The sequence below is a fragment of the Macrobrachium nipponense genome, chromosome 45 (assembly GCF_015104395.2).
Source record: "Macrobrachium nipponense isolate FS-2020 chromosome 45, ASM1510439v2, whole genome shotgun sequence".
NCBI classification, from domain to species: Eukaryota; Metazoa; Arthropoda; class Malacostraca; order Decapoda; family Palaemonidae; genus Macrobrachium; species Macrobrachium nipponense.
The window spans coordinates 7,671,626-7,684,304 of NC_061105.1; the positions used below are offsets into that span (position 1 = coordinate 7,671,626).

The window sequence follows — 12,679 nt, forward strand, 5'->3', positions numbered from 1 at the left end:
TAACCTTGACCAATCTTCATCTATTTAAGGCAAGTAGGTAGGTAGGCTGCTTCATCCCTCTGGTCTGGTTTAAATGCCCAATAGTTTAATAGTAATATTAAACTATTATTTGTTAACTACTTAGAATAGCCTGATCTTTGCAGACACTGTACTGCTCCATGAACAGTTTTTTTTTTTTTTTTTTTTTTTTTTTTTTTTTTTTTTTTTTTTTATAAAATATTTTACCTTGGTATTTTCGTGAGTTGTCTGCATATACCCTATTAGATGTAAATGTTTCTTAATTTTTTTCTTTTGTCCAAAAGTTTTTTGTACCGATTTGAAGATGTCTTGAATTTGAGATAATATACGGGCAAAATTAAATAATTAACCAAAACTAAATATTAGCTACACTTTCTGGTTAAGCTTTAAAATTCATAGTACTATATATTGTGTAACTCATTTATTTATTGTACAGCACAGCCAAACTTGTAATTAGTCAAAGAAATCTTCAGTGCTTTCTTTTTCAATTTTTTTTTTTTTTTTTTTTTTTTTTTTTTTTTTTTTTTTTATTTTTTTTTTTTTTTTTTTTTTTTTTTTTTTTTTTTTTTTTTTTTTTTTTTTTTTTTTTTGATAACTCATTTTTCTTGGATGGCCCAATTACTCTCTGTCAGGCCTCCATCAGTATATAGGGAACCATTGACTGGAAACCGTGAAAGTACCAGGAAAGGCAAAAAAAAAAAAAAAAAAACTAACCTTGATGTATGGTCTCTACTGTCTGAAAACATTCAGAGCTCTCTCGGCTGGTTTTGCCAACTTAACCATCCTCAAGTGTTGCAGTGTTGGAGAGCTGTCAAAGAGACCCTTTTCCCCAAGAAAAGCAAGTAGATGCAGTAGACCAGCATCAGAAAAAAGAACACTAAATTGTTGTATACTGTCAAGTAATATTGCTCCATCTGTTAAATCTTAAAGGAGTGTGAGGACCAAAGATTAAGACAGGTAGCTGGGTACTGATGATTTATTTATGTTGTTTTTGATTTAGCTGACCTTGTGTCAGCACGGGCTCTTGCTCACAGAGCAGCCCGTAAGGTTTTTTACAGACAAACTGGGTTGACATAGACAGGTGCGGACGGATATGTAGTGCAGTCTCGCACCGCAAACAGAAATGACTGCTCTGTGAGCAAGAGCCCGTGCTGACACAAGGTCAGCTTAATCAAAAACAACAACATACATTTAGATATCATTAGGCGTACAAATAATGCAATTGCATGTGTTATACATCGACGAAAAGGCCGTGGAACGCTTTATCGAATGGAAGTAAGAACAACGCGACTTGATGATTAGTTACAATGAAAATAGGGAAAAAGCGTTGTCCTTACAGGAGCATGCGTTCCCAAGGTAACATCTGTTTTGTCATTGAATATAACGCCTACAACGAAAAAAAAACGTGCCAATGGCTCAAGACAAACTAGCGAGAGTATAGTCACTCGTAGAAAAGTAAGACTGGATTTATGTTAGGAACATCAAATCACGTCATGACTGTGTTTCCTGGATGTTAATTTATTGCAGAACTAGATGGCATATTGAGGCACGATAAATATATGTGAATAATACGGTAAGTCTATGCAGTCGTCAAGAAATAATAAATTTCTAAGTCATTGCCCATAAAAATCCATAATAAGTAAACGGAAAGCGTTCTTGAGAGCATGAGAAGCAAGGTCTAATGAATATTCACTGGACCTTGACAAGAGAGACCATAATCTCAAGCGCACTTTTATTGCACATAACGAGATCACTTGAATTTAGGAGATCTACAAAAACTTTTAAATATTAAATCACAGACCTCGAACACTCCTTTCACCGATGAACAAAGGAATGTCGACCTAAATTCGTAAATCAAATCAATGTTGTGGTCACGAAAACCCGCAAGTGTCGCGAAGGCTCGCAATTTTTTCTTGCAGTGTTGCCAATCGTAGGGTGAATGCCCTACAGGGTCATTCGAGCTAAAAATCGAGACCGCATGACAATAATTTCAAACGTAGGGTAATTGCAAAGATGCCTGGTTTGATCAATATGCATATTAGTAATCATGATATTGCATATAATTATTATTTAAAGATTTACTCGTTAACATAGCCGCAGAATGTCGGGTCATTTTCAATGACGTAGGGTAAAACCTCGTCTGCTGTAGGGGGCGTAGGGTTAGAGCGGCTTGCATCACTGCTCTCCCTCGTCCGGGAGTCGTCCTCGTCCCCCTCGGCCTCAGTAAACAACCAGACGCTAAACGTGTTGGATGCCAACAAAGGATTCCTCGACTCGCTTTGTCACGGATCGCAGGATGGCGGAGAAGAAAAGCGACTCGTCCGCGACGACTTCGGCGGCCAAGGCGATTTCCAAGGAGCTTTTATCAGTCACGGGCGATGGAAGTAAGTAAAGAGAAGTTGTTGTAATGAGAGGTGCAAGGGCGGACGGACCAGAATAAAGATAGCCTTGGGGACCTTCGACGTTGCAGTAGGATTCAATTATACTACCTAGCTATTATCGCCTCCATTATCTTGTAAATATTCTCGATAAACATTAATTATTCCAGACAAACACCCCCAAATTTTACTTTAACCCTACTTGACTTGAGATTCCAAAGGCAAGGGGGGTTGGGGGTGACACTTGGAGACTACTGCAATATGACGCATTTGCAACGTAAATAGGCTAAATGGTAGTATAGGCTAGCTAGAAGTTATTTCCTTGCTCAGTTTTTAACTTAAAATCTATACCTAATGCTACACTCTACTAACATGAGTGTAATCGCCTTTCATCACAGATTAATAGTAAAATATACTTTTAAAAGTAGATAGGCCCCTAACTAGGCTACTTGCTAACAAAAAGGTAATTTTTTTTTAAATTTTCGAAAGCTGTTCTCACCAAGCCTGAAGGGAGAAGGCCATTGCTCTCCTAGGGCCTCCCCAGCTACCTTAATCAAGATGCCAGGTTCTTACTTAGGTCCTGGACACCCCCCCCTAACTAACCTTACTAATGATACGGTTATGACCGCCTGATTGGCCACGCCTAACTTAACTTAGGGTACCAGGTTCTGACAGTAGTAATTCAAGGTAGATCTTTATTAGTATTCCCCAGCGGCCTAGACTATGGCAGTTGCGGTTTTTCTATGCAGTTTTACCTGAACAAGAATTTTAAGTAATATTTATTCGGATGACTGTAATTAACCTTCAGGGGCTCGTACTAAACACAGCAAGGTAATTCTTCAGAAGCAGTCCGCACTGGATATTAAAATAAATAATCACCTACATGGAAAGAGCATGTGAAAAGCAATATAAAAAGCATAGTCATTATATGAGAGATTGAAGGGGGTGGAATTAAATGAGCTTGATAAGTTTTTACCTCGAATTTTTCCTAAGTCGGGAGAGGTGTTTCCTCTACGGTAATGTTTACTTTTAATGAGCCCTCTAACTTATTTTCTTACGCAAAACAACCAGAAAGGAGTGCTTTGCAGCAATAATAATAATTGGGAGCACCTACTGATTCGCGGGCCCACTCGACCGCCGACCGAAATCGGCGGAAGAACACCAAAGCCAATATGGCGGCGATACCAAAACAACAACAAACAAAGTAATGAGCGACTACATATCGGCGACCACGATTTATGTGCTGTCAGTAAGGCCGTAGCGGAACGGCGCTTCGCGCCTTATCCGCAAATTTAAAGATTCTTGGCAAGCACGGCATGTACGGCAAGAGGTAATATTGCGCTGCGCGCGCTACCCACAGGGTTTACAGTAAGGCTACTTACCGTGGCAGATAGATTTGGGTGTCGCATCGCTTACGCCGACGTCCTTTCGTCACTACAGTGCGATATCACCCAAAGGCGTTCCTGTTGTAGTCGATCCGACAAATAGCTGCACAACACTCGCAGTTTTTTTGGCTGAAGAATTAAATTATGTCTCTGAGCATATTCAATCACAACTTCTTTACCACCACCACTAGACAAATAATGATAAAATTCACAGTAACCCACATTGCACTGCAAACAATCTGTAGGAAATCGAAGGTCTCTGTCAAAATTAATGCCAGAAGGGCCAGCCACTACCTCTGCCATAGCTACAGGAAGTCAAAATGCCGGTTTTTGCTTCATTTTTCGAGTATTCAGTCAAACAAGGATACCAGTGGACACTGGACAGCTAACTTTATTACTCCGCTGAAATGCTAGTGAAACTTAGTTTTCGACTAAAGTCGTTCGTAATTGGTTATGAAACCCATGACGTCATAACGATGTCACACCTCTCAGCCAATAATGAGTAACTGGAACTGCTTTTGTTTCCGTAAGAAAGTAAGTTAGAGGGCTCATTAAAAGTAAACATTACCGTAGAGGAAACACCTCTCCCGACTTAGGAAAAATTCGAGGTAAAAACTTATCAAGCTCATTTAATTCCACCCCGTTCAATCTCTCATATAATGACTATACTTTTTATATTGCTTTTCACATGCTCTTTCCATGTAGGTGGGATTATTTATTTTTTAATATCCAGTGCGGATTGCTTCTGAAGAATTACCCACAGCAAAATACTTATGACGCCCCATTTCCTGGTGGCTTTGTATTCAGGACGAACGCTGCGGAATGCTTAGCAGTATAGAAATGCCCAATTCAAATTATTAGTTTTCAAATATTCCATAAATGTGACCATAATTTGAATGAGAACTGTCAATTGGTTAATGTCTTTTATTTCACGTGTTTCGTGCTTTTCCCCACCCCGGTACTACCCCACTTTCCAACTTTGGTCCCCCCAAATTGTGGGATACAATGGTGGGGTCCACCTCTCCGAAAGTTCTTCTTTGCTGTTGAAACTAATTTTCAAGTCCAAGATGTGATAATGGTTTAAAGTATATTAGTACAAGCAGTCCCCAAGTTACGATGGGGGTTCCGTTCTTGAGACGCGTTGTAACCCGAAAATCGTCGTAAGCCGGAACATCACCAAAAATCCTAAGAAAACCTCACTTTTAATGCTTTGGTGCATTCAAAACTATGTAAACTGCATTCTTATTGCATTTTGCATCAAAAAAAACCTTCAAATATTGATTATTTTGCATTTTTTGGTGTCATATTTCTTCTGCCAGATGAGCGTTGTAGGCGTCGTAACCCTGGAAATAATTTCTGATTAATATAATTGAAAAGCGCCTTAACCTCGGAACGTCATAAGGCGAACCCGTCATAACCCGGGGACTGCCTGTATTACCATTACAGGCAGTCCCCAGTTATCGGCTGGGGTTCCATTCCTGGAGGTGTGCCGATAAGCGAAAACCAGCATTAACAGAAACTCAGTTATTTATGGCGCCACATATAGCCAGAACTCGTCCCATTAGGGTGCCATAAATTGCCGATTTAAAGCCCCATAAAACCGGATCTTTTATATAGGAATATAGAAAATACTTAAATAATAATAATAAAAAAAGATTGATTTACATTATATTTTTATTCATTCCTGATATTGTTGTATTGATTTCTTGATTAGGTTAAGGGCAGTTGTGTCTTTGGTAACCCTGACGGTCAATCGGATATAATCAGTTATATATTATGTAGTGTTAAAGAGACTGTACTCAATATTAATCAAGTCATTTCCTCACAGGTTCCAGATCTGTGGTTGAGACATTATTAAAAAAACAACCTCCAGTACCAAAAGGAGATGGACCAAAGACATTTAAGGTAAGTTTTGTTTTGAAGTGCAAAAGTGCTTTCAAAGGTATTGTCAAACATAATGCAGAATTTTAAATTATTTTATTTAGCGAGGATTGACTAGTTCTTCGAACAAGGGTGGCAAAGCATTTTTTACTGCTGATCACTGCTCTTGTCAGTTTTACTAAATTTCAAAGACACCCTTATACAGTGAAAGTTTAGATAAAATTATGACATGTCTTGATAAGAGTATAAAATAAAATTCAGTGGTCTGTCAAGCTGATTATAATCTTAGGAAGTGAAGATACTTACTGCCTTAAGACGTGTTAAGAATCAGTATCTATCAGGGATCAACGATTTTTTGTCGTTTTATCATTAAAAGGGTTAAAACTACGAAGGGGTGAGGGAAAGGGGGACCTGGGACTTTTTATATTGATTAGAGGAATGAAAAGAGCTTTGAAAAAAAGTGTTAGTATGATAGGGTACTGTAAAACCATGCTTATGCTTGACTGAAGGGAAGCAAAAGAACTTTGATAAAGTGACCATGTAAATGCTGTCAAGTGGTGTAGGTGCTTATACTGTACCATGTGTTGTAGTGTGTTGAATGTTTCAGATATCACAGTAGATGCTTCGGATTACAAAATGTAAATGCAGGTCTTTTTATGTATGTTGTTACAAGCTAATAGTGAAGAGAGGGATGAGGAGAAGTAAGCATTTTGGTATGGGATGCCTACCATGGGGATGTCAAGCACTTTGTGATACCTTGGGGACATGACATGATTATGAAAATAGGCTGGAAAAAGCTCTGAAGAGGAAAATGTAGCTGCAGCTTGAATGAACTAGGAAGAAATTGCTTGACTGGGTATCCCATTAATGAAAAAAAAAAAAGTGCGATACATTCCAAGAAGTCATCCCAGGCAAGATTTCCTTTTGATATGTTTGTAATTTTGTTCTCAGGTTGCACGAAGTCCACTGCTAGATGAACTTCAGTCATTTTTGCCTGCAATACAAAAGTCAAATCAGCAGCTTTTGGACCAGACTAGTGAAGAAATAGATGCTCTTGATATAGAAAACATTGATGAGGATGATAAGATTATTGAGATGGTAAGCTGATGATTGACCTTTCTTTACCTTAGATTAGAAGCCTCCATTAGATTTCATCCATGTTTTACATTTTTATTTTGTTGTTAGTATATTTTCCATCGTGGCCTTACAGATATATTTCAAAAGCTGAAAAGAATGAAGATCACTATATGTCTTTGATCTTTTTAGAAAGGGAGGGACAGTGGTGAGTAGGGAGTCTTAAGAGTTGGTGGTCATTGTTTGGCTGTGGTTTTATCGTCTCAACTGTCAGATGGTTCTTTTCAGTCAGTATGCCAAAATGTGTGTAGTCGTCTTTTAACTCCAAATCAGCTTCTAGGCTTTTAGCTTAGATTCTGTTGTGGAAATGCTTACTTAGGAATAGTTCTTGAGAGCTTTATTGCCCAAGGAATTATTGTGTACAACATAAAGGTGGATGATCAGTATGTAGGTGTCTGAAGTGGCAGTAATGCCTCATATTTTTGTTCCACAGGGCTCTTTTTGGTTGATCAAAAATGTTGTGACAGTGAATGTGGTTTTGAATTTATTTGCTTAGATATGGCATGGTGTGTTAAGCTGAAATGGTTGTTTGTTGTGCTCTCAAGGACTACACTGATTCATCAGTTTTATCTCTGCACTCACCATTTTCACCATAATTTACCTTTCATTACCTTTAGTACTACAGACATTTCAACATTTTGCATCAGTCACATTGTACACCACTCATTATTAAAAAAAAAATAATGTCCTCCAGAGTTTTCACTATTCCAGCTTTTGTCTCCAGCTTGTATTTCTTTTTTAAACTTAATGTGGAACTTATACTATGCTGTATTAACTCTAAATTGCCCGTTCTCTTCTTACCATATACTCCTAAATTACCTAAGCCATCCAGTTTTCATATTGGGATTAATATTACCATACTAGTTTATTCTTGAGCCTTATAATATACATTTCCTTTTAGAACAAACAATTTCTGTATCTTATTTACCACCATCAGTCAAAACTTCATTAAATCTACAATTCCACCACATTTCATTCGCAGTCTTATTTATTCTGTATCTCACAGAATTGTAGTAGTACCTACTTCCCATGTTTCTTCTCAAACTTTTTGAGTCATGAGACAAATTGAATGAAATCAGTGTAGTTTCAGGTTAAGGAGGGAAAGCATCTTTTTCATCATGAACCAGAAAATGTTTCTCTTGAAATCTAGAAGAAGACCATCATAATGTAGGTGTTAAGTAGAATGCTGGTTGTGACCCATTTTCTTGGTCTTCATAGATTTCTATTAGATTTTTCTTGAGGTCTTCATAGGTTTTGATTACAGGCAGTCCCCGGGTTACGATGGGTTCGGCTTACGACTTTCCGAGGTTGAGGCACTTTTCAATTATATTCATCAGAAATTATTTCCAGTGTTACGACGCCTACAATGCTGATCTCGCAGAAGAAATATGACACCAAAAATGCAAAATAATTAATATTTGATGGTGTTATTGATGAAAAATGCATTAAGATTGCAGTTTACATGTTTTCAATGCACCCAAGGCATTAAAAGTAAGGTTTTCTTAGGATATTTGATGACGATCCGGCTTACGACGATTTTCGGGTTACAACGCGTCTGAAGAACGGAACCCCGTCGTAACCTGGGGACTGCCTGTAGATTTTTCTTGTCAAGTTGGGCCCTGCTTAGTCATAAGAGTGTAGCAGAGATTCAGGTTGATTTAGCTAAAATATTATGTACTGTCATTCAAGAAAAGATATATACGTACTTGCTCATGTTTTGTACTTTATCATTTATTAGTTATTGTTTTTTCAGATGAATAAAATGTAATTTTATTCAGCCTGTTGCATTTATGGAGGTCAAAGTAAAGGCAAAGGTAATTACTTAGGTTCCATTTATTGTCAAGTTCAGTCTTGCATTTGTGATCCATTTACTCTATTTTTTTTTTTTTTTTTTTTAATTTACAAAACTTCTTTACTTAACTGCAACTGTTTAATGTGGAAGCCATAAAAACTGCAAATCCAGAATTTTATTTAAAGGAAAACTTAAGTCTTGAACATGTCCATGAAGTATGTCAAAAGTAAACAAGAAATTTGGCTGGCAAGTCCAAATAGGTATAATCTGCTGCTTACGGTCACCCACTTTAACTTCACCTGAAAAAAAAGCAAATTTCGCACATTACACTGAATGATGCATCCTAGTTCACAGGTAGTGAATCCACATAAGGAAGTGAAGTTCATGCTACACATCTTTTCAACTTCAGCATTACACTTTCCTTTCTGTATACTACTGTATTGGTATTGCTTATGGCTCATGGCATTTAGTTTTAATTCAGTTTTTGTTACCTTGTTCTTCCAGTGATCAAGATGAGTGATTTCCTAATGTGCATGATGTGATAACTTTCAAATGTTACAAACCAGTATTTATTACTTGTGCCTGCCTGCCCACTTTGTAAGAGTGCTGACTTGTTGCTTGTATTTACAAGGCAGTGGTTGACTGTCCCATTTTTCTAAGTCAAAGATTTTGTCAAACACTCATTCCTGAACTGTTCATTATTATTATTCAGAAGATGAACCCTATTCTTATGGATTAACCCCATAGGGCCACTTTAACTTGAAATTCAAGCTTCCAAAGAATATGACCTCCTTAGGGAGACTGTTCCATAGTCTAACAGTGTGAGGAACTGATAAGTTCAAGAGCGAGACACTTACTGCATGTTGGTGCAGCTGTTCAGCAAACCAGTCTATCTGGAAGAGATAAATCTCTGGCAGAAGCAGACATCCATATGAGTGAGGTCTGCACTTTCAAACATCACAGCAGAAGCTCTTCTAATTCCTCTAGCTTACCACAGGTTTGGTTCTATCTTCTGATCATTGCAATTTGAAAAGATGTCCCCTGCTCGACGCACCTCAAGATCAGCCTGTCCTTCCACCAGCTTTCTTCCAGTGCCCTGTTATAGAAAAATCCACTGGTGTCTTATTGTTTATTCAGTATTTTCCTTCTCTGGTGCTTCTCCCTTTCATAATTTTCCTTCTCTGGTGCTTCTCCCTTTCATAGTTCTCATTCTTCAGCTGCTGGTCATCCTTTGACACTGGCTAAACCAATGAAAAGTGCAGCGCTTTTGTGGCATTGGCACCATTACCACTCGCTCACCTGTGAAGGTTTAGTAAGAACCCAGCATCTCATCCTTTCCAGGAACATGCTCTTCATTATAATTTGCAACATTTTTTAGTTGTATGTGATAGACAATGACAAATACAGCAATAAAATATTTGAATGTTTCTATTGCCAACCTTTGCTCTTGCTGCCGGTTGAAGTCTGCCATCCTCACCAGACACATCTCCAGTTAGGGTCTACATTCAAAAGTTTCAGAAACCTGGGTCAGAGATTCTCTTTCATTGATGTGGGACTAACATGGCTGATGCTACTTGTCGCCTTCAATTCCAATCCCAGCAACCCAGAGGTGTGTGTCCTCCATGAGAAGACTGCCTTACTGGGAGATGATGGAATTGCTAATTGGTCTATTTTCAAAATCTACAGGAGGTAGACCAGTAATAGACCTCATCCATCTCGTTTAAGCTGGTAGACCATTAAGAGACCTCGCCCATCTCATTTAATTAGGAAACTGTCGGAACTGACAAATAATTTCTGATGGTACTGCACGTCTGGCTAGTCTTGTCATATTCCAAGAAGTTGCCGAGATGTAGACATCCTTAGAGCACTAGTCAGTTTACAGAAGTCTAGACCTGTTGCCTTTTATGCAAGCAGTAAACCTTGGAATGAGGATCAGCACCATCCAGGAGTTTGTGCATTACATGCAGCACATAGCCAAGTCGGGTACTGATTGGTTATCTGGTGAAACTAGAGAAGCTGGTTCCCTGAACTCTGTTCTGGATCTGTTCCTTCAACTTCAGCCACCATCATTGTAGTGTCCAGTTTCCAAGTACAGGCATATCATCCTCAAAATGTTCACTGGTGGCAAGATGAGTGTAATCTGTTGAGAGGGGTCCCTTTGATTTTGCCGGACCCTAACATTAATATTCTCTGAAGCCTTGGCCAGCAGCCATGGACCCAGACTTTTAGAAGTTCAAGTGATAGGGGTGCAGCTGCTCAAGGAATTGCTGAAACATGAGCTGCTTGAAGTTGCAGGCCATCTTTAACTCCATCAGATTCTTCTTTCTGCCAAGTCTTTTTACGTCTATGCCTGCAGGGCCCTCTTAAGTATGAGAAATCTCTTGGTGTACAGTGCTTGTGATGCTGTAGGTTTGGGACTCGCCTAATGTTTATATCGTCACTTCCTTTTAGTCTTCTGTGCCAGGTTCTGGTGAAGTTAGCAGCAATTTATTAACCATTTATTTTAATGTAATTGTCAGTTGTTCTTCCATACAAATACTACAAATAGGCAAAATTGTGAACAGACAAAACGGAGGTCTTATTGGCTGGCATGTTAGATGAAAATACTGAAAGTCTTAGTATTACATCAACTAAAATTGATGCATGCATCTATTCAAGCAAATACTGTACCCCAAGGAGTCACTTGTTGTATCAACACCTGCAAACCAATAGTTTGTAATAACATCTTCAATTACAAACCAACCGCAAGTTTGTAATATGTAACATCTTTATGAACAGGAAAAATTTGTGAAATTACATGTCCAAGTCAGTCAGTCCTGAAATTACCCTTAGTATGGTATTTACAACTAGTTGTTTTTTCAAGGGGACACCAGTAATTACAAGTTGCCTGACAAGTAAAACAGCATGTTGTCAGTTCAACTAGGCAGGCAGATTGGCTCTTGTAAGGTTTGAAAGTTGTTTGATTGACGTTAAACCAATTTTTAGGACAGGAGTTTAACAAATTGGTTGACTTTGATTTCTTTTGTGGTATTCTGCTGCATTTTCAGTATGTAATGGAAGGTATACTAGCTAAGGAATGAAGAAACTTTTTCTTTCAGGAAAACTCATGTATGATCTTGTAGTTCAAATTGGGAACCCATATTCACAAATATTTCAGTTGTTAATTTTAATTGTGACTGACAGTTTAGAAATGTTTCCAGGAACAAATGTGCTTCATGGCTTAGCATGTTTTGCATGATTGTGACATATTGGGGACATCATGCATTTTGAATTAAAATGTATTTTACTTTCAGAATGTTATCCTTGGGGAAATGAGCACAGGTGATGATGAATCTTCAGATTCGGAATTAGATGATTCTGAAGATATTCCAGTGATGGGACCCGTAACTGAAGAAAACTTGAGGATACCGTCTGAAGCAAGAGGTGGGAGAAGGCAAGGGACAAACCTTATAACAGAAGTAACAGGAACTACTGTTGAATCTGAAGATGATAGATCGGATGGGGAATTGACTGTAGCTTCATCAAATTCTGCAGAAAGATGAAATTAAGAAAAAAAACAAAAAAAAAAAACAAAAAAAAAAAAAAAAAAAAAAACCACCATGTCAAAATATATTTTTATGTTTATGTATATCTGGTTTCCTTGGTCCTATTAAAATTTTTGGCTTGCAAATTTTTAATTATCACTATTATTGAATTACTCAACCAAGCAATATAGGTAATACGGTCAACTCTATGGGGCTGGCCAGAAGGGTTTGTACTTTGTATGGGTATTTAATATTACATAAATTAAATGTGTTGAGGATGCCAGCATTTCTTTCTGGGACTTGTTTCCATTTGTTGTTGTTATTGGTAAAAGTGAACATAACAAAAATATGCCTAATTTAAGTGGTGTTCAGCATCCTTAGGTTTCTGGAATTAATTTGCAGGTACAGTTCATGTAATACCCATGAACCGAATCAGTGATCAATTTAAGTGTGGCATTCGTTGTAGAAAAGGAGAAAACTACAATCTGAGACTGGATGCCATATGCTGAAAAACATAAATGTTATGAAGGTAACTTTAAACCCAATTGGTATGTTGCGTTCTGCAGA

At 37.9% G+C, this 12,679-nt stretch overlaps 1 protein-coding gene across 1 annotated transcript; it reads left to right on the forward strand.

The window, feature by feature from the left end:
• The first annotated feature begins 2,226 nt into the window (after nt 1-2,226).
• Nucleotides 2,227-12,177, forward strand: LOC135214362 (NOP protein chaperone 1-like). The gene is made up of 4 exons (XM_064248591.1): nt 2,227-2,402; nt 5,610-5,686; nt 6,614-6,760; nt 11,882-12,177. The coding sequence occupies exons 1-4, from the start codon at nt 2,270-2,272 to the stop codon at nt 12,128-12,130; spliced, it is 606 nt and encodes a 201-aa protein (XP_064104661.1). The 5' UTR covers nt 2,227-2,269; the 3' UTR covers nt 12,131-12,177.
• Nucleotides 12,178-12,679: the final 502 nt, after the last annotated feature.

Excerpts from the sequence above, each read along its gene's own strand:
- LOC135214362 (XM_064248591.1), top strand. The coding sequence starts at position 2,270 with ATGCCAACAAAGGATTCCTCGACTCGCTTTGTCACGGATCGCAGGATG. Across the intron at positions 5,687-6,613 it reads ATGGACCAAAGACATTTAAG|GTTGCACGAAGTCCACTGCT; the intron begins GTAAGTTTTGTT and ends TTTTGTTCTCAG. Across the intron at positions 6,761-11,881 it reads ATGATAAGATTATTGAGATG|AATGTTATCCTTGGGGAAAT; the intron begins GTAAGCTGATGA and ends TTTTACTTTCAG.